Consider the following 20873-nt stretch of genomic DNA (forward strand, 5'->3'; position numbering starts at 1 on the left):
CATAAGGAGTCAGCAAAGTGGAATAGATAGGTTAAGTGAGTGGATAAATATGGGATAATGTGGGAAAATGTGAAATTACCCACCTTGCAAGGGAAAATAAAAGAGGTGCAGATTATGTAAACGGTGAGAGGTTGCAGAGCCCTGAGATGCAAAGGGATTTCGATATCCTGGTGCATGATATATAAAGGCTAGTAATTAGGAACGTTATCATTTATGAGGGGAATTGAAATCAAAAGCAGGGATATCGGGCATTGGTGAGATCATATCTGGAGTAGTGTGTACAGTACTGATCTCCTTGTTTAAGAAAGGATGGAAAATGTATTGGGAGCAACTCAGAGGTGGTTTATTCAACAAACAGCTGGAATAGATGGGTTGACTAATGAGGAAAGGTTGGACAGGCTGGTCTTGTATCTGCAGGAGTTTAGGAGAGCGAGAGGTTTCTTGATTGAAACCAATGAGAACCTCCGGGGACTCGACAGGGTGGATGTGGAGAGGATGTTTCATCTTGCAGGAGAATCTAGACCAAAATGTCACTGTTTAAAAATAAGGGGTGATCCATTAAAGACAGAGGCAATTTATTTTTTCCTCCCAGAGGACTGTGACTCTTTGGACCACTCTTTCTCAAAGAGCAACTGCAGTCTTTGATTATTTTTAAGATAGAAGTAGATACACTCTTGACAAACAAGGGAATGAAAGGTTACTGTGGGTAGACAGGTACGTGGCGTTGAGGTTACATTCAGATCAGCCCTGATCTAATAAACAGTGAAGTGAGCTCAATGGATTGAGCTGCCTACTCCTGTTCCTAATTCATCTGTTTGTAAAGACAAGGTGCTATCCTGATGCCATGAGTAATATTGTTCTCTCATTAATTTCAGCAGCAATAGCTTATCTTGAGATTTGTATTGCTGCTTTTAGAACCTTACTTGTTGAAATAGCTACAATGGTTGCCCATAAACTGAATAGTGTACATAAAAAAGTGATGTTTATGATCAACAGATCTAGACAACCATCAATGATTTACCCTCTTTGTCTAGGCACATTGTTTCTACTCAAAAATTTCTGACGTAGAATGTGTATGATTTGTGTTCAGTAGAAATGCATTGCTGAAGAACAGCAAATAAACTGTCCACTAATATACCCAGCAGAGTTATGAATAATTGAGCTCACTCCTTCTCACATTATTTCCCAAAAGGGCCAGACAATTCCACATCAAATAGACCTGCATACTCTGCAATCCAAAAGCCTTCAGTGCAAGAGACGTGTCTAGTGAAATAGTTCTGCTGATATATGGTATGTTCACTTAAGAAGTTTTGATATCCCTGTATATACTGCAGCCTGTTAATTTATGGACAGGGCCAGCAAACATCGTCAATATTTATGAACCTGAAACCACCCCACGGCTTTAACTCAGCTTCCCAGTCTCACTTGTTTCTCACACTTGTTCATTTCTTCTACATAAAACAGAGTAACACTTGCCCCAGTCATTGCTACACAAGTGTAATGCGTTGGTGAGTTTGTTTGAAAATTGCAGAACAGTGTTCTGAGTGCCCAATGATCTGTTTTTCTCACTTTCAGTTGTTTCAACTATTATCTCTGAAGCACTGCAAAATATCTTACTTTGGATGTATAAACTTTCATAAGTGGAGAGAAGGTAGCGTAACTCTGCTATAGATAAGTTGGATTAATGATATGGTTCATAAAATTCCAACTTTACTAGCTTAAGATACATGTTCGACCCTGTTAGGTATGAGTTAAATTGATGAGTGAGACAGACAAATCTGCCTGATATTTTACATTTAGGTGCTGCTACTTAAGATATGGCACACATGGGGATTAGTTACCTCCATAACCCTCAGACTACAAGCTTCCAAATGGATGGGTAAGTCACAGTCCCATACTTATGCTTAATTTCCCATAAAATAAAATTTCTGTGTATGCTTCTCCAAGTTTTATAGGATAAGAATAAAGTTTGGAATATCTGCATCTTCCCCTGCCCAAGGAATCTATATCAGATTTCAAAATAGATATAAGGGATCATCTCAGAAAAAGTGTGTTGAATGTCGAGCAAGTATCACTGTACAATAATTTTACTCATTGTTGTGACAAACAATGAGATAGCCAGGATTCAAATCAATTCCAATCTTCGTGACAATTAGCTCACTTAATAAAAACTCCAACATTTTTTCTCGGCCCATGCTGGATCATTCATCATCTTTACAGAGAACACCTCAAGGCAAATCTAGAACAAATTTCTAGCACCTAGATAAGATAGGCTGGCTCCTCAACACTGTGCTTTAGTGCTGAGACCATCAAAAGAAGTAGATCTTCTGGGTGAGCCTATTGATGACAATGGTATGCCTGGGAGCCACCAAACTTCAACACCAAGTAGATAATTATTAATTTATTCGCATCACTGGTGAGTCCATTGCCATATCCCCTTACCTTCTACTCCCTCTGTTCTAAAGAAAATAACCCCAGCTTACCCAATCTTTCCTTGTAATTATGATTTTCCAATCCACCCATCATCCTTCTCTGTACCCTCAGTCACATATTTCCCGTAATGTGTTGACCAGAATGGAGCACACTGCTCAAACTACAGCCTAACCAGTGTGGTATACATCTCTATTAAAAACTCCTGCTTATATTCTTTGGCTCAACTACTTAAGGAAAGCATCCAATGTAGCTTTTTAACCACTTTATTGTCCTGCCTATATCTTTAAGGATCTGTTGATGTACAGTCCAAAGTCTCTTTGCTACTATAGACCACCCAGTATCATCTCTTTTATTGCCTTGTTGAACCTACCAAAACGCATTACGTCACCATTCTCTGGATTAAATTCCATCTTCTGTTTTACTGCCTAACTGATTAAACCATCTTTATTTTTCCACATTCCATCTCACTGTCAACCAAATGGCCAATTTTTTATAGCACCTACAAACCCTTTTAGCATATCCCCAACAATTAGATCTAAAATATTAGTACATATTACAAAATGCAAAGGATCAGTACTGAGCCCTGTAGAACACCTTTGGTAATAGCCTTCTGGAGCATTAAAGCACCCATCAACCATTATCCTTTGCTTCCTGCCACTGAGGACATCTTGGATCGACTTTGCTACTCACACTTGCCTTTCACTTTTTTGACCAGCCTATTATGTACAGCCTTGTCAAAAGCCTTGCCAAAGTCCATGCAGACTATCTCAAATGGACTGACTTCATTGATCTGCTTGCTATATCCTCAGGAGAATTCATTAGACCACATCTGTCCATTCTCAATGATCAGAATGCAGCCAACGGTAACACTTTCTTTTACGTAATAGAATTCATTCATGAGAAAGAGTGCTCTTGAATTAAAATGGACAACCATTTCATCTATTTGTAACGTTTTGGAACTATTCCTTATCTTTGCTCTCAGGACCTATGTGCATGCTGAAGTGCAATTATATAACTCTCATCAATATAGAAGTTACAACACATTATAAAACAATATGCTTTCATGAGTATTAAACATTGCCAACCGCAAGACCAAATTTTCTAAAAGGATCTTTATTCAAACAGTTGATTACCTATGGTGAGCCTCATACACTCATAGGGCTGCTATATGTTCCAATATTTATACTGCGGGACACAAGCTCCCTCTGTCCCAACACCGAGTATGTCGCATCCATCTTGTTGTCAATGCAATGATTTATGGTCACTGGATGAAAATCCTTTGAGAATTGCCTAAGAAGTTGTTTACATCATTAGGCAGTTGCTTGTAGCAGTTGGAACAATGAAGCTTGTCTTATCTCTACTGATACTAAAAGTCAAAAAGAAATGCACAGAATGCAAAAGTAATTTCCATACTGCTCCATTTCATCTTTTGAAACATAAAGGCAGGCTCCAGTGGTACTATGGCCAAAATTTCAATGACTGGGTAACCCCATTAAAACATGGTCTTAAGAATAAATATGGAAGCTCCCATTTAAGAGTGTGCTTTCTTGGATGATGAAATAGATCTGACATGTGCACTTTCTTGCTGAGATATGTTGTCCCTTACAAGGGTACTAACTTAAAGCTTGTAGAAATGCTGTTAAATGGGTGGGGGTGGGCTTAGTGATTGTGGTGCTTCAGAGAGTGAGAGAGAGTGACAAGCTAATTTTTAATTATGATATTAGTTCTTGTTGGAGATGTGTATAATCTGATACTCATATAACTTTACTAAATAGTACCATTTGGCAGCCCAAACCTTAAGGTTATTCTGATCTTAATGATATAGGGTGCTTGATTATCAAAGGAGATGGGCATGGAGCAAAGCACTATGGAATATTCAACAACCTAACAGCTTAAGATGAGGGATGATTCAAATGAAGAGGTCCACAGAATTCCTGCAGCAATATTTTAGTACTGGAATGATCATCAGTGTCCTAACTAAAATGGATCAACTGGTCAGTTAGATACAGAAAGAGAGAGATGGAGAAGTTGATTGCTGCAGACCTCAGCATGCACAGGTGAAAGATGAGGTGTTACTCTTCAAGTTTAGTTTGGTCCTCATTGTAACAGAAAGATCAGAGTGGGAGTGGATGGTGAATTAAAGTAGCAAGCAACCAGAAGCTCAGGGTCACTCTAGTAAACTCAGTGCAGGTAGTTCACAAAGCAATCATCCCATCTGCTTCCAATGTAGACGAGATCATATTGTGAATACCAAACACAGAATAGTGGATTGGAAGAAGTGCAAGTCAATATATTTTGTTCAACGTTGTGCATTAATCTATTCTGTGCTTTGTACCATCAGTTACATTTCAATTCTCATCAACAATCTTTAAGAAAAGTCAGCTTTAAGAAAGATTTCTCATGGTGCTGTTGTAAGAGCCACCATCACAGATTTCACAACTAATCCACTGTTAAACATTTTTACTTGTGGGACAATATGCCTTCAACTGTGAAGCCTGTTCTCTTCCAAAAGAGAGATAGATAGGGATGAGAGAAATAAATAACTCATCTATAAGCAGCTTTCTTTCAAAAGTTCCTTAATGATATTCAGCCATAAATATTCAAAATGACCCTGACTGCCAACCTCAAAACTCTCAATGGAGCAATCCCCAGCGAAGGGGTAAGATAGGGGAGAGAAACATTCCAAACACTGCATGTGGTGATGATCTATGGCTTGATTTTAGATTTAACATACCATAATTGTCCATTAGTCCCATCAGCCAAATGAACCTTATAAAAATTAAAATAATTTTAATTTCAAATGTAAGTGTCCATTAACTATATGACATACTTACCTCCTCAAACTTTCAAAATTAAGAATCTCAAACACCTCATAATTGAAGCAGCTTTATAGTGCCTAATTGTTCCAAAATTATTTCATAACACCATAAATAGAACTAATTGTAAAACTGCAGTAATCAATACAGAATATTTAAACATTCAACATTTTGTATTGATTAATTTTATAAGGATATAACAGCTTTACTCATGAAATCATTCAAACAGTTTACAATCACATTAACATTTATGTGAGCTCCAATGCATTTCAAAAATTTATCGTTGCATTTCCAGATCAAGCTTTGATTGATGAAATCAGAATTGACATTTCCTTAAAGGAAGAGTCCTCTTCCATTAGGCACTTTGCTATTGATACGTGGACACTTCTAAATGCAGATGAGTGAATTCTAGGGAATTACTTGATATGTTTTATGTTGTAAAATTTGTCAGTGTGAAAATTGACCTATAGTAGAAAGTAACAGGGTTGCTTTTGGAATAGATTAACAGCAGATGCTGATTTATTGCTTAGTTTATATACTTACAGCATTTTATGTACTGACACCAGATACAGTTGCACTGCTGCAAAATTAGCTTGCATAGGTCAGACAGCCAAGTACAACAACATTAACATCATTGGTACTGTGGAGCCGCTGCGATCTAATAGTTAAACACAATATTTTATAACCTTTTTCATTTGTAAAAATAAACACTTTTTGCTCTGCTCAATGTTCTACTATTCCCACATTAATATTTTATATTAATTTTGGCTTCTGATGTTAAAGAAAGACACAATCTGACTGTTTTAATATTATTCTATCTTTGCTGGGAAATCTACACGTATTATATGTATATAGATTATATTGTGTGCATCTGTAATTCCTCCTATTAATTTTTCAGACAGGGTTTTCACTGGCAAGACCAGTCCAGTTATTGTGCGTCTCTTGAGAAGGCTGTGGTGCAATTCTCTGGCTTATGCACTCCCATAATATTGTTGGGCAACGAATTCCAGAACAACGAAGGAACAGCGATGTATATTCAAGTCAGGATGGTGTGCGACTTAAAGTGGAAGCTGAAGTTGATGGCTTTTGTGTGCACCTGCTGGCCTTGCCGTTCTTGGCAGTAGAGGTCAGGGTGTTGAGAGGTGCTATCTGAGCAACCTAAGCAAATAACTGAAGATGGTATATCCTGCAGGCATGGCACGCCAGAGATGAATGGTTAGATTGGTGAATCAGGTGCCAATCAGGTGGGATTCTGGATGATGTTGAGCTTCATCATTGTTGTTGGAGCTGTACAATTCCAGGCAGGTGGAGAGTACTTTATTACACTCCTGATTTGTGCCTTTTAGACGGCAAATAAGTTGGACGATGACTTATTTACAATAAGCTATGCAGCATCTGACCTATTCTTGTATCCACAGTACCTATGTGCTTGGTTCATTTGCATTCCTGGAAAATGTTCACAAGGATGTTGATGGTGGGGATCTCAGTGATGGTAATGCCAATGAATGAAAATATAAGTGGTAAAGGCTCGTCATTGCCTGGCACTTTTGTGATGCCAATGTTACTTGACAAGGTATTAACTCATGCCCAAAAGTTGTCTAGGTTTTGCTGCATGTCACCATGAACTGCTTCATTGTCTGGTCAATAACAAATGAAACAGAATATGGGTAATCAGCAATGAAAGCTTCCACATCTGGTCTTATTAAGAAAGGAAGGTGAAACTGCTGCAAATGGTAGGGCCTCTGACACTGCCTTGAGGAAATACTGCTACAATGTCATGGGTTTGGGAAGGGTGATCTCGAACTAACATCTTCCTTCCTGTTGAAGTAAAACTCCAGATATTGGCATGCTTTCCCTCTGATGTCAATTAATCTGTCAAATGCTGACTTATGTAAAGACCATTCATTTTCATTCTCATCTCACCTCTGGAATTACTGGAGTAATTCAGTGGACAGGCACGGTAGTGTAGCAGTTAGCGCAATGCTTTACAGCGCCAGCGACCCGGGTTCAATTCTGGCCGCTGTGTGTAAGGAGGTTGTACGTTCTCCCTGTTTCTGCATGGGTTTCCTCCGGGTGCTCAGGTTTCCTCCCACATTCCAAAGACATACGGGTTAGGAAGATGTGGGCACGCTACGTTGGTGCCGGAAGCGTGGCGACACTTGTGGGCTGCCCCCAGAACACTCTGCGCAAAAGATGCATTTCACTGTGTGTTTTGATGTACAAACAGTATGACTAATAAATATATCTTATCTTATCTTATAATTCTTCTGGGGTATCATGTACAGCTTTGGTCACCCTGTTATAGGAAAGATGTGGTTAAACTAGAAAGAGTGCAGTAAAGATTTATGAGGATGTTGTCAGGACTAGAGGGCCTGAGTTATAGGGAGAAGCTAAGTCAAGTTAGGTCTTTATTCCTTGGAAGGTAGGATAATGAGGGGGGCGACCTTATAGAAATGTTTAAAATTATGAGAGGCATAGATAAGGTGGACAGTAACAGTCTTTTCCCCAGGGTAAGAGAGTCCAAAACTAGGGGATAGAGGTTTATGGTGAGAAAGAAAAGATTTAAAAGGGACCTGAGGGGGCAACTTCTTCATGCAGAGAGTATATGCAATGAGCTGCCAGAGGAAGTGGTTGAGGCAGGTACAATAGTATCATTTAAGAAGCACTTGGATTGGTACATGGAGGGGAGGGGCCTGGAGGGATATGGGCCAAATGCAGGAATGGGACTAGCTAGGTGGACAGCATGGTCAGCATGGACTCATTGGGCTAAAGGGCCTGTATCCATGCTGTGTTGCTCTATGACTCTATAACTCTAATTCTGCTCTTTGATCCATAATTGGGTCAATAGCTGCAATGGTTAGATTTGTGAATGTCTCTGGATTGTTAGTCCAGGTCACTGAATTAGTGATTAAACTGCTGTGCCAGCTTTGAATGACCTGCACCAATGTTCAAGGCAAGTCAGAGGAGGTACTGTTTCCTAAGGACATAAAGACCATCCCACTTAATGTTCAGCATGTTATTCTAGAGTAACTATGGACACTGTCACATGCACATTCTTCGTACAACTAAATAATGAGCACAGTCATCATTGTATTTCATGTTGCTTGGCTAATTTATCACAAAGCAGGGTGTGAATTAACTTAGAAAAGTTCGACATTACAATTAGCATGTGTGGCACTTGAATTATGCAAGGTGTGCTTGAAAATTTTCAGGAATGCTGGTAAATCTTTGATAGTATTGTACTGATGCCGCAAAATAACAACAAATCTCATGACATATGTCAGTGATAATAAACCTGATTCTGATTCTTCTCATGGCAATTCAGATGTTTAAAACTAAAAAAAATACCATTTAGTATACAATTTATTATTCTATTATTGTTGTACTGTATACTTTCAAAATCATAAGCCTAGAAACTGATTAGTCCAGCATGAACTAAGTGCATGCAGTAGGCCTAAAGCCCACCTGACATTGGATCTTGTGAAAGAGAAATAAAGGACTGCAGATGCTGGAATCTAGATGAAAAACACTCAGATGCTGGAGGAACTCAGCCGGCCAGGCAGCATCAGTGGAAGCTGCCTGCTTTTCTCTATGGATGCTGCCTGGCCTGCTGAGTTCCTTCAGCATCACAGGGGTTTTTACTGGATCTTGTGGGTCATTTGCAAGTGATTGAGTTACAGGTACAGTCTCACCATCTCCAAGCAGCATGTTGATGAAGACAACTTCAATTTTGGGCCACTGGGTCATTAGCAATGGCCCTAGGAGAAAGGAAAACATTCAAGATGGTATGGGCAGGAAGTGTGAATTGGGGGTGAAAGGGAAAGAGTAGGGATGCAATGATCAGGAAAAGGAGGGAAACAACAATAAGAGGGAGATTGAAATCCAGGCCGAGCCATCCATTGGTGAAGGAAACCATGCTCAAGAGGGTATCAGGAGGAGGAGAATCAAAAGAAGGTTGAGTAAAAGCAGCAGTCTCCAGAACAGCAATGCTAATTCCTGACTCCACATTTGTAAGTATATTTCTCTTTAGTGGTAGCTGCCAATGCTGGCTAGGCTACAGTTAAACCACATGCTTCTGAATTCAGTCAGCCCAGATTCAGGGACACCAGGTCAAATCAGTTTAGCAAACAGAACATCAACCATGTGTTCAGTTTGTTGCTTGCATGTGCCAAGTTCCAAACAGTGGATCCAGGCACAGTTTTATGGACACTTTTTTGAAGCCTAAATCAATATGGCAAGCAAGGCACTTCCAGCTCTGAATTACATTCCTTACCATATTGAGCAATTTTGCATCCCTAGAGGTGGAAGTGGGTAGAATATCATCAAAATTCTAGCTTATAAAATCCAAATGTTCATGTCAATCACCATTAATTTTTTTGTTTGATGAACTGTGAAGATTGGAATGTGGTCATCAATTACAGGTTCCTCAATCAGGAAAACATTAATTTATATTTGTAATGAAGCAGGACATCTGGTGTACTGCAATAATACTTGCTGATCATCAGAATACTGGCTAGGATGTAGGCAATGCGCAGAACTTCATTAACATCAACAGATTTGAGCTGACTTCAAAAGTGAATCCTCCAAAGACAATTTCTAAAATTTCTTCAGTTATTATTCACTGCTGAGATAACTTTGAAAAGCTACAGTTTAAACGTTTGTCATGTTCAAAAATATGTAAGAATGAATTGTTACATTAACAACATGAAAACATAAGAAAAAGAAACAGGAGTTGGTCACCGTATCAAAGGCCTTCTGAAAGTTCAAACACACCACACTCACTGGTTCCCCTACATCCTTTTTGTTAGCTACAAACTTACAAGGATATTACTGACCTGTGAAACATGATTTCTCTTTCATAAAACTATGACTCTGTCTAATACTGTTTTCCATGTGCCATACCACTTACTTAATATTAGGTTCTTGTATTTTCCCTGCTACTGGTTATTTTGCAAAGTCAGTTGTATTACTTAGTCATAGTCGTAGATCTTAATACGTTAGACTGATGAGTCAGTCCACACTCAAATTTATGTCACAACGTGCAGTGCAGGAATGCACTGATGTTACAATGCCTCAACAGTTTCTTCAGTACAACTAATGTTAACTAATCGCTAATGTCGTTTCCTGACTTTTGGCTACAGGTTCCAATCTCATAACTTTCCAAATCTCCAGTGGTCTGGTTGAAATTGGTTTTGTAATCTTTCTATTACTTCATGGAGTCATAAAGTTATACAGTATGGAGAAAGGCCCTTCAGCCCAACTCGTCCATGCTGACCAAGGTGCCTTCCTGAGCTAGTCCCATTTGCCTGCATTTGGTCCATATCCCTCTAAACCTTTCCTATCCACGTACCTGCCCAAATGTCTTATAAATATTGTAGTTGCACCCACCTTTCCTACTTCCTCTAGCTTGTTCCATATACCCACCGGCCTCTCTGTGTGGAAAAACTTGCCTCTTAAGTCCCCTTTAAATCGTTCCCCTGTCACCTTAAACCTATGTCCTCTAGTTTTAGACTCCCCTACCCTGGGAAAAAGAGTGTGTCCACCCACTTTGCCTATGCCCCTCATGACTTTATAAACCTCTAAGTTCACCCCTCAGCTTCCTTCATTCCAGTCCTCATAACTCAAGCCCTCCAGTCCTGACAACATCCCCATGAATCTTTTCTGCACCCTCTCTAGCTTCATCACATCTTTCCTACAATACCACCACCAAGGACATCTTCAAGAGATGGTGCCTCAAGAAGGCAGGATCTATCATTAAGGACCTTCACCATCCAGGACATGCCCTCTTCTCATTACTACCATCGGGGAGGAGGTACAGGAGCCTTAAGACCCAAACTCAATGATTCAGAAACAGCTTCTTCCCCTCCACCATCAGATTTCTGAACAGTCCATGAACCCATGAACACTACCTCATTATTCATTTTTTTGCACTATTTATTTATTTCTGTAATTTATAGATTTTATGTCTTTGCACTGTACTGCTGCGGCAAAACAACAACTTTCACGTCATGTGTCAGTGGTAATAAATCTGATTCTGATGGTGACCAGAACTGCACATGACATTCCAGGAACGGTCTCACCAGCTTCCGATATAGCTGCAACATGACATACCAACTCTTGTACTCAGTGCCCGCCCGATGAAGGTAAGCATGCCATACACCTTCTTCACCACTTTGTCTACCTGTGTCCCCACTTTCCGGGAATTATGTATATGTTGTCCTCGGTCTCTCTGTTCTGCAACACTTCTCAGGGCCCTATCATTTACCATGTGAGTCCTGCCCTGGTTTAACTTCCCGAAATGCATCACTTCACACTTGTCTGAGTTATATTCCAAGAGCCATTCCTTTGCCCACTTTCCCAGTTAATCTACACCTTGTTGCAAGCTTAGATAACCTTATTCACTGTTCATCACACCACCAGTTTTGATGTTATCTACAAATTTACAAATCTTGGCACCTACGTTCTCATCACTTAATTCTTGCAGCAATTAATTCCAAGTTTCTTAGACTTGGTTTACCAATTGCATGTATGTGGTCACTCAACATACTCAAAGATGACAATATATGGCAAATGTACATAATTCATGAAGTTTTTCATATATATATATATATATATATATTTTTAATATACACAATTGAAAGCACCTAGTTAATTAATAGTTGTATAGTTGTTCTCCAAGCCAGCAGGGATCAGAATGCCTTTGTGGGCTCTGTTTTGGTGGATCTCTGTCAGTGTCACCTTGGCAGACACATGCACTCAGCAGGTTTGAAAAAAATGGAAATGTCCTAAAGGATGAGACTTGCTGTTCATCTTTTTTGTATGTTGAGCTTTAAAATTAGGATTCTTTGCCATCCCATCTTTGCTAGTGTAAGGTATATATTCCTAGTGGGTTCTTAAACAGGCTGATGCACATGAGATGAGGAGATCAAACAGCTGCATTTCGTTTATTCAAAGATTTTCATGCTCTGCAAATAAGTGCACCAACATTGATATGCATTACAATGGAATATGTCATGAATGACATCACATGCATTTACATACACTACATTGATAGTAAGTTGTGATGTTAAGTTTGATTCTGGAGCATCCTCTGCGAAATGCATGCATAAGTGGTGGCAGCACTAACTCTTTTGTTATTCCCCTGACACTTTTTAAATGCTTGCATTGATGTTGGTGTCATTAGAGAGGATTTTATTATAACAGGATCACTGCGCTCATTGAAATAGAATCAAATGAGATTTGCAAAAACACAACCTCAAGCACTTTGTTCCTGCTGTTGGCACATGTCAAAATAAGGTTAGTTTTAAATCCCTGAGCCATCTTCCTGTGATAAAAACCTTTGTATGCAAATCTACAAGCACATGCAAGGCTACAAAAAAAGGTGAAAAGCAATTGCACATTAGAAAGTGTTACATGGAGTGGAATATTCATCAGTGACACTATTCAATGTGTCAGGCAGCATGGAGAAATCTACTCCTATTTGTGGTGCTCATCCCCAGTACTGTCTCTCAGACCTACCATGAAGCATGAGGTCACCCCCATCACCATGAAGCATGAGGTCACCTCCATGCAAACTGCATATCCAGGACTCTCCAGCATCTGTCATAAGATCTTCAGGTTACAGATTCTGACACCATTCTTTATAGCAAGTTGATGGAAAGCATGGATACAGCAACATTTTTAAGGCCTGTTCCCCCTTGGAATGGTGGGAGCACTGGGGTAATAGCAACCTACGTCAGTGACTCTTGAGAGAGACTACAGCCAACCTCTTATCCAGTGACAGTACAGACCACAAAGTGTGGAAACTGATTTCAATGATGCTGCAACATTTATTGCAGCTCCAGTCCTAAAGATAATGCAATAAATTCTAGGGTGGGACTGCCCTAAAAGATCAGGATTGGCAGTGTTTATAACTGTTTATATGATGCCTATGTGCCTCTGATGCTGCTGCAAGTTTTTCATTGCACCTGTCCATACATGCACTTGTGCATATGACAATAAACTCTACTTTGACTTTGGAATTCTTTGACGCTGACAACCTAAAATCATCTGAAACACCTTTGTTGTGGGCCCAGAACCGTTTAACTCCCAGGCTCAAAGAGCACCTTGAAAAATACTAACATGGGCAGAATTCTGGAGTTGCAGCTAAGTGATCAGTACTGTGTGCAGTACTAGATTCTAAGTCATTGATGAACAGCTTTACACTTGCATTTGGGTCATGGGCTGTCCTACAGATAATGCAGTACTTAGGGCTGGCTGCAGAAGGGGCTTATAGATACAGGAGAATAAATGGTTTTCAGCTGCTAAACCATTCAACGAATTGTGTATCACAAAGCTCTACAATTAGCAGAATGGATGGGCCTTGCTCTTCATTATCCTCAGTGCATGCTGCCTTCCTTGTACAGCTGGCCTAGCGGGTTGACTTCACTGGGTGCAGCAGATAACAAAAAGTTGGTGAAAATATCACAGAACAACAGACTTTCTAGGCAATCAAATTTTGCCTCAAAAGGGGATGGTGGAAGCATGGAATTAATGGAACCTCATCTATCATTAACCTTCAGAGGTGTCCCTAGCAAAGTTTGCAACGGACCACTGTAGCCATCAATCAGGCAGCCTCTGGCCAACCGGTCAGCGAAGGAGAGGGGGTGATGGAAGGAATGGGATTGACAAGTGATGCAGAATTGTGGCATCTTGACAGCAGGTAACAATTGCATCATCAACTATTTCTGCCTTCAAATTCATTTATATGCTTCTGGATGGATGTAACAAGCTAGAGAACACAATTATGGACATTCCAACACTTGCAGACTTCCCGAAATGGCAGCTAAGCAGCAGACACGCTGAAATGAAAAGATATTTGCCAGGTGTCTTTGTACAAAAACCCTCTGTAAACGTGTCATGTTCACGAATGATTACCATCAGCTCCAGTAGTCAAAGATCCTCAAACAAAAAGAAAAATCAGAAGTACACTAGCAGTCCAAAGAAACTAATCCAAGAGCAACCCAACGGTAGCTGAAGAAACTCTGAAGTATTGCAAGAACTAGGTGGCTCCTTATCAACATGTCTGTGTTGCATTTTTAAATAGGGTGCCAAAGACGTTGACAAAGCAATTACGTTCATAAAGAAAAAAAATATACAAAATACACTGGATACTAGAAACAGAATAAAAACAAAAATTTAGAAATGTTCAGCAGGTCTGGCAAGTGGAAAGGAGAGACAAATTTATCTTTTTGGTTTTAGTACCTTTCATCAGAATTGGAAAAAAAAAAGTATGTGGATATTATGGGTTTTAACAGTGCAAAATTCAGAGGAAGTAAAGAGCAAAAGGTCAAGTGAAGGCAGGAATGATTAAATGTCAAAAGGGATGAAAGTGCAAGGTAACGGTAGGTGCTAGTGGGCTTTTATCTTCTTTTGTCATTTTATCTATTTTGCCTTCCACCCTGTAACAGACTTTCCCTTCTGTTCTTTCCCCCAATCCCACTTTCTTCAAATCTGTTACATATTTAACATTTTTCCAGTCCTAAAGAAAAGCATTGACCTGAAATGTAATGTTACTTCACTCATCACAGATGCTTTTTAAAGACAGTCGATCTAATTGAATAGTTTAATTAAATGCTACGTGGAATTCAGGAAATCATATGCAGATGAATATGGCTTTGCCAAATATTGATCCTCCTATTGACTGCATACTCAGGATTGTTTCAATAAACAGTATAAATTATTGTTTTATGTTAAGATGTCAGAATACCAAATGGCTGGTTGCTAAATCAAACATTAAATTAGAGGCTTTTGCAAGGATTTGAAAGTATAGAAGAATAATTGCAGCTCCTTATTCCGGCATCATTATTATATGGCCAGCCTATTTAAAAATATACATTGGGTAACTGCCATTGTGTAAGTCAAAAAAAAATCTATACATTGCAAAAAATTCTTCTTGGAAAGCAAAGCTGTATTAAGGCTCAATTTTAATTCAATTTTTTGTTAATGCATTATTAATTCCCTGGCAAATATCTTTTCACAGTGTCAGTAATTCAATCCCCCTGAATGCAGAGCAAGCAAACCAAGATTAACCAATGTTTTCTATACAAAATATAGCTCTGCAGTGGTACATTGTACAAAAAATGTCATTATAAGGTAACAGGGATTTAGTCTATTTTTGGTTTGTCATGCTGACAGGTTAAAACCTTACCCTGGGGTTTTCTTCTTTTGAAATAGAAACAGAATTTCAAGTTAGAAATGCATCCAGTGCTTTTAAGTAATAAAACACGATATTCAAGATGTGTGAGATTTGGTCTGTGATCTTTTGCAAGGTGTCTCCTCTTAATTTTACTGGCGGGAACCAGACCCCTTGACAGAAGGGGCTGTAGCCAGAAAGGAACCACTAACGTTCTGTTGTTCAAACTGGAGAAGGCTCCTAATGGGTACGGTGATTGCACAGTGATTAAATTACTGGATTAGTAACCCAGAGGACTGGACTAATAATCCAAGAATCTGAGTTCAAATTCCCATCATTATAGCTATGAAGTATAATAATCTGGAATTTAAAAAATTACTGGATGTTAGCAATGATGACTGTTAAATTAAAGGATTGTCATAAAAATCTATCTGCCATTAGGCTATAAAGCAGGGCTATAAGTGATTCCGATGATGGATTCTTAAATTCCCTCAAAGATTGGTCAAGCGAGCCACTCAGTTTTCAATTTTTATCAGAGAATTCCAGATCTTTCTGGTGCCTTTCTTCAAAGTCATCAGCAACTGCAATCATTTGATCACTGTTCTCAGCAAGAGGGAAGCTATTGTTCTGACCAAATCCCTCCACTCTATCCAAATCCTGTATGTTCCATTTCCTACTTTTTATTGGTCTGGTAAAGAGCGACAGTGATGTCATCAAATATACGGCAACACTGTAGAATTCTTATAGACAGCAAACATCACAATTTTTACGTTTTAAACATTTTAGAGAGAGCAAAATTTAAAAAAATAGATCCCTTACAATCCAATTGTAGAAGCAAACATATTATAATTTTTAAAAATTAAAGAACATACTTTAAAGTGGTGTGAAGTTTTGAAATATTTATCTGAAGGAATTGCTATCCACACTATTAATATGAGTGCTTTTGGGCCAGAGAAATTGTTAAAGGAACATGGCTGTGTTTACATGGAGCTAATATGGTATTTCTAAAATTTAGTAACTTTTGTAATGCAGAAAATAGATCAAAATGTGCATAGCAAGATCCCATAAATGATAATATGATATTGACTGGATAATCTGCTTTTTTATATTCATCTCAATGGAAGCATAAACAGTGCCAAAGACAAAACAGAAACCTTTAAAACAATACAATAGGATTTCATCCCAAGAGACAGGCAGCACCTCAGTTTACTGTCTCTTCTGAAAAACAATATTTCTGACAATGCGGCTCTTCTTAAGATCTGCACTGCCCAAGTACTGCAGGGTTACATTTATTGAGGTTTTTGTACTCAAATCTCTGGAATGGGACTTGAATTAAAACCTTCAGAGGTGAGAGTGCTCTCAACTAAGCCACAGTTAACATGGTGACTAAACAAAGATTGTGGCTTAATATGCCATAAAAAGCTCATTTTTACCACTGGCATCAAAGTGTAACAAATGTATATAAGTTTTTGTTTATCGTGAGAATTGCTTGTAAGAAAAATTAGCTTCCTAATTCTGCAGGTTAAGTTGGAGAAGGCTGCAACTTTCCACTCTGTTTAGCATAGAGAATCACAGACAGTAACACCAGGCTCTATGCATTTGACTGTGCCTCTACAAACTCTACAACTCGGTGTCAGATTTCCTGCATTCTAACAATTTTATTCCTAACCACTAATTTTTGGCCTATGTTAAGCAAGTAGCATTTCTGCTCCAGCTCAGGGTATTTTTGATTCAAGATATATAGCCAGAAATAACTACAAGGAAAGATGATGCATAAGAATGAAACTGTGGCTGTATCTTCTAGTGCATAGACAGGAATATACGTAGTAATTACACATGTAGTAATATAGTAATACGTAGTAATACGTAGTAAATACGTAGTAATTACTTGAAAGTGTGTCTTATAAAAATAATATTGTGTAGACTCAAAGGGTCATGAAATCATTATGTCAGATTATGAAATTCATCTCTTAATAATCTCATCCCAGGCCCAGTAACCAGGAAAGACCACTTCTATTTTACTTTAGCTGTAAAGGGGCTCTTTGAATTCAGTCAGCTAGAGGGTGGGAAGGCAGTGGAGAGAGGAAGGATTACCTTTATATTGACAGAATAAGAGGAAGTCAGCACCCCAGTCTATTATCTGAATGCAGAAAGTGATACGAGACAGTCAATTGTTATTTATTCATGGCCAAAATTTATTGCCCATGTCTAGCTGCCCTTCAACTGAGGAGGTGAATCTGGAGCCATACATGTATCAGACCATATAAGGGGGGTGGGGGGAGGTTGAAGATAACCTTTCCTGAATGACATTAGCGTACCAGATAGATCTTTTACCAAATTACAAAGTAGTAATTCCATGATTACTGTTATGGGCACCAGCTCTTTTTTAAATCCCAGATTTATTCAAGTAGTTGAACTTAAGTTCCACCACTGCCATTGTGGGTATCCAGGGTACCGCATGCTATTCCAGTAACATAACCACGATGCTAACATACCCACTGTGAGTCAGGGGCTGTAGCACGACTCAAATCAAAAATGTAGGAGCAATCTGTTCATGGAACCTTTGAGGAGACAAGTAAAAGTGACCAAAACTGCTGCTTTGCTTCTGAGTCCTCACAATCTAATAATGTACAGGGTAAACATGAGCATAAACTAGGGATTTGTGATTAAATGTAGTACACTGCATGGGCATTAACTATACTGCATGCAGGAGTAGGGTTTTAGTCTTCTTGACTACCCAGTGGGCAGGATTTAAAATTCCAGCACAAGGCATATATCAGTTGTGAAAATCAATGCAGCTACTAATATTATAATCCAGTATCGAAACAGTGATAAATTGAACTGTGCATTAAGATGATTCTCTTCATCCTGGTAGTTCCAGGCACCTGTGTACAAAGTCGAACAATTCAGGTAATTAATACTTCTATCTGCTGTTACTGGCAGGCTGCCAAATATGGGCACTATCAAACAAATATTACTTCTTCACCATAGTATCATGTTTAAACATATTGTATGAGATGATACAAAGAACATAGAACAGTACAGCACAGTACTGGCCCTTCAGCCTATGATGTTGTGCTGACTTATATAAACCTTACCAAGAGAGTTAAGTCGTACAAAGCAGTACATTGTTTTGCAATGGATCTTTCCTAAAAAACACTGACAAAGAACAAAAAAAAAGTTATCTGTGCTTGAAACCAGCATTCCTCTCAGATTAAAATTATTTTAGTGGTCCTGGAAAGAAATTGGATAAGTTTCATTTTAATTGACAAAATGCTCATGTTACATTTGACTTAATATCAGAATAGTCACTGGAAAAGCAGGGTGATAGTTTCTAACAGTCATCTTCCAGGTGCAGTAAAGATCTCAGTGGAGGAACTGTGAGAAACACCTTCATCATCTTGCGCTGTGGAACTTGGAAAGTCAGCAGGTCTCTGAGACTGTTCTGTAGAATGTGTACACTTGTACCTTTACTATGTGTTTGTGACTTCTCACTACACAGAATATCAATTACTTTGGGGTCTTAAATTTAGATGTATACTGTCAAAATTCCTTCAATAGACATATTTTGAGAAAGGATTCCTCAACCTTTCAATGGACTTCCAACACCAAACTAAGTACCAGTTGAACCTCTTTGAGACAAGTGAAAATGATGAAAGCTGTCGCTTTGCTTCAGAGTCCCCACAGCCTAATAATGCACAAGGTAAACACAGGCATGAGAAAGCATTCCTTAGTCTTTCAATGGACTTCCAACACTAAACCAAGAGACCTGCCTCACCTGTTTGGCCAGGGGGCGGGGTGCCAGTTGGACCTCGTGGCAGACATATAAAAACAGTCAGAACTGCTGCTTTGTTTCCTGAGCAAGGCTCCACAGCAATTGGTTTGGGAGATCCCTGCAAAACATGAAAACAGTACTGCATTTAAAGCCAAGTACATTAAGTGAAGATTGCCTGTGACACAGTACATTCCATCTTCCTCATGATTGCATTATATTCTATAACGCTAGCCACAATGTTAATCAAGCTCCCAGCATAAGGAGAACTGTGACAGATCTAAGACAGAGCTAAACTTTATTTAATTACAGTTTTACGGCTTTGCAGATACAAATAACACTTCAATGCAGTTCCAAGACTTCACACATATCATGGGAAGTTGTGAAAGCTGCAAACATCTGAAAACTACTTGAATAAACTAACGAAGAAAACATTAATGCACAGTTTAAAAGTTTTTATTTAGATAATGATGACAGTTTTGTCATAAGTTTTAACTGATGAGGAGATGTGTTTTAGAAATGCTCAGATGTGCAGTGAAACAGATAAACAAGGCTGTGATAATCATCAGTCAAGTGACTTTTCAAGTTTAAACAAAGTGCCACAATCATTCATTCTGACCATAAGAGATATTCTTTCCAAATGAACTAGATGCAAAACTAATGCAAAATGGCAACCAAATGGAGTTCATTACAGTGACGACAGTCAATTATTTTGATTTATGTTGTTGCTTTATTGCAACGATGTCTCAGCTGTTTATTATGTAGAATTTCAACTAAGAACAACAAATAGAATAGCCTTAGTATCCAAGATATTCGTGTCCGTCATGTACTTTCACTGGTGTTTGTTTTTCTACTTGAACGAATGCTCTTTAAGATGGCAATCTTTGCCAAGTCTGACCTAGATGTAACTTGACACCCGTCCTCTAAAAAAGACCTACCAACCCATTTAGCTGCATCAGATTACTACAAAACAGTAACTTGAAAAAAATGTACTAACCACTTGGTACTGGTTAATACTCTGGATGCAGCAAGGTCGCACCCAGCCCAACCATCCCTGCAGATCCTCTTCACTAACATCTGAGATTATGTTTTAATTTAGAGAGCCATCTCAGATGCCCCAGAATATTGCTGAGGGAGTTTCCTGAGGGCAGAGTCCTTGCACCAACCATGTTCAGTAACTTCAGCTATGACCTTCCTCCCATGAAAGTGTCAGAGGTGGGTATGTTTGCTGATGATTGCACAAGTTCAATTCCATTTGCAACTCCTCAGTATCTGAAACAGCTAAATGCACTATACAAAGACCCAGGTGATATCAGGCCATGGGCAGAAAAGTAGCACGTAACAACTGTACTATACAAATGCCAAGCATAGACCATTTCCAACAATGGAGAATCTAACCACTTGATCCTTATATTCAACAACATTACCATTGCAAATCCCCCACAATCTTCCTCCTGTGGAAAAGGGGATCCTGTTGACCAAATACCAATTGGAGCAGCCACATAAACACTAATGTCCTAGAAGCTGGAAATGCTGGGTTCAGTGATTCACCATATAACTCTAAAAAGCCTTTCCACGCATTTAGAGCAACTAGTCAGGAGCAGGAAAGAACATGTTGAACTTGGCCAGATAAGTGTAGCACCTAAAGCACTCAGGCAACTCTGTCATGCAGGACAAA

At 38.9% G+C, this 20873-nt stretch overlaps 1 protein-coding gene across 1 annotated transcript in view; it reads right to left on the reverse strand.

Annotated features, from left to right (window-relative positions):
• Nucleotides 1-20873, reverse strand: part of atrnl1b (attractin-like 1b) — a 610807-nt gene that overhangs the window by 34942 nt on the left and 554992 nt on the right. The window contains 1 exon segment of the mRNA XM_052026988.1: nucleotides 19202-19316. Coding sequence (XP_051882948.1) covers nucleotides 19202-19316 — 115 coding nt within the window.

This window comes from Pristis pectinata, chromosome 12, assembly GCF_009764475.1.
Source record: "Pristis pectinata isolate sPriPec2 chromosome 12, sPriPec2.1.pri, whole genome shotgun sequence".
Taxonomy (NCBI): domain Eukaryota; kingdom Metazoa; phylum Chordata; class Chondrichthyes; order Rhinopristiformes; family Pristidae; genus Pristis; species Pristis pectinata.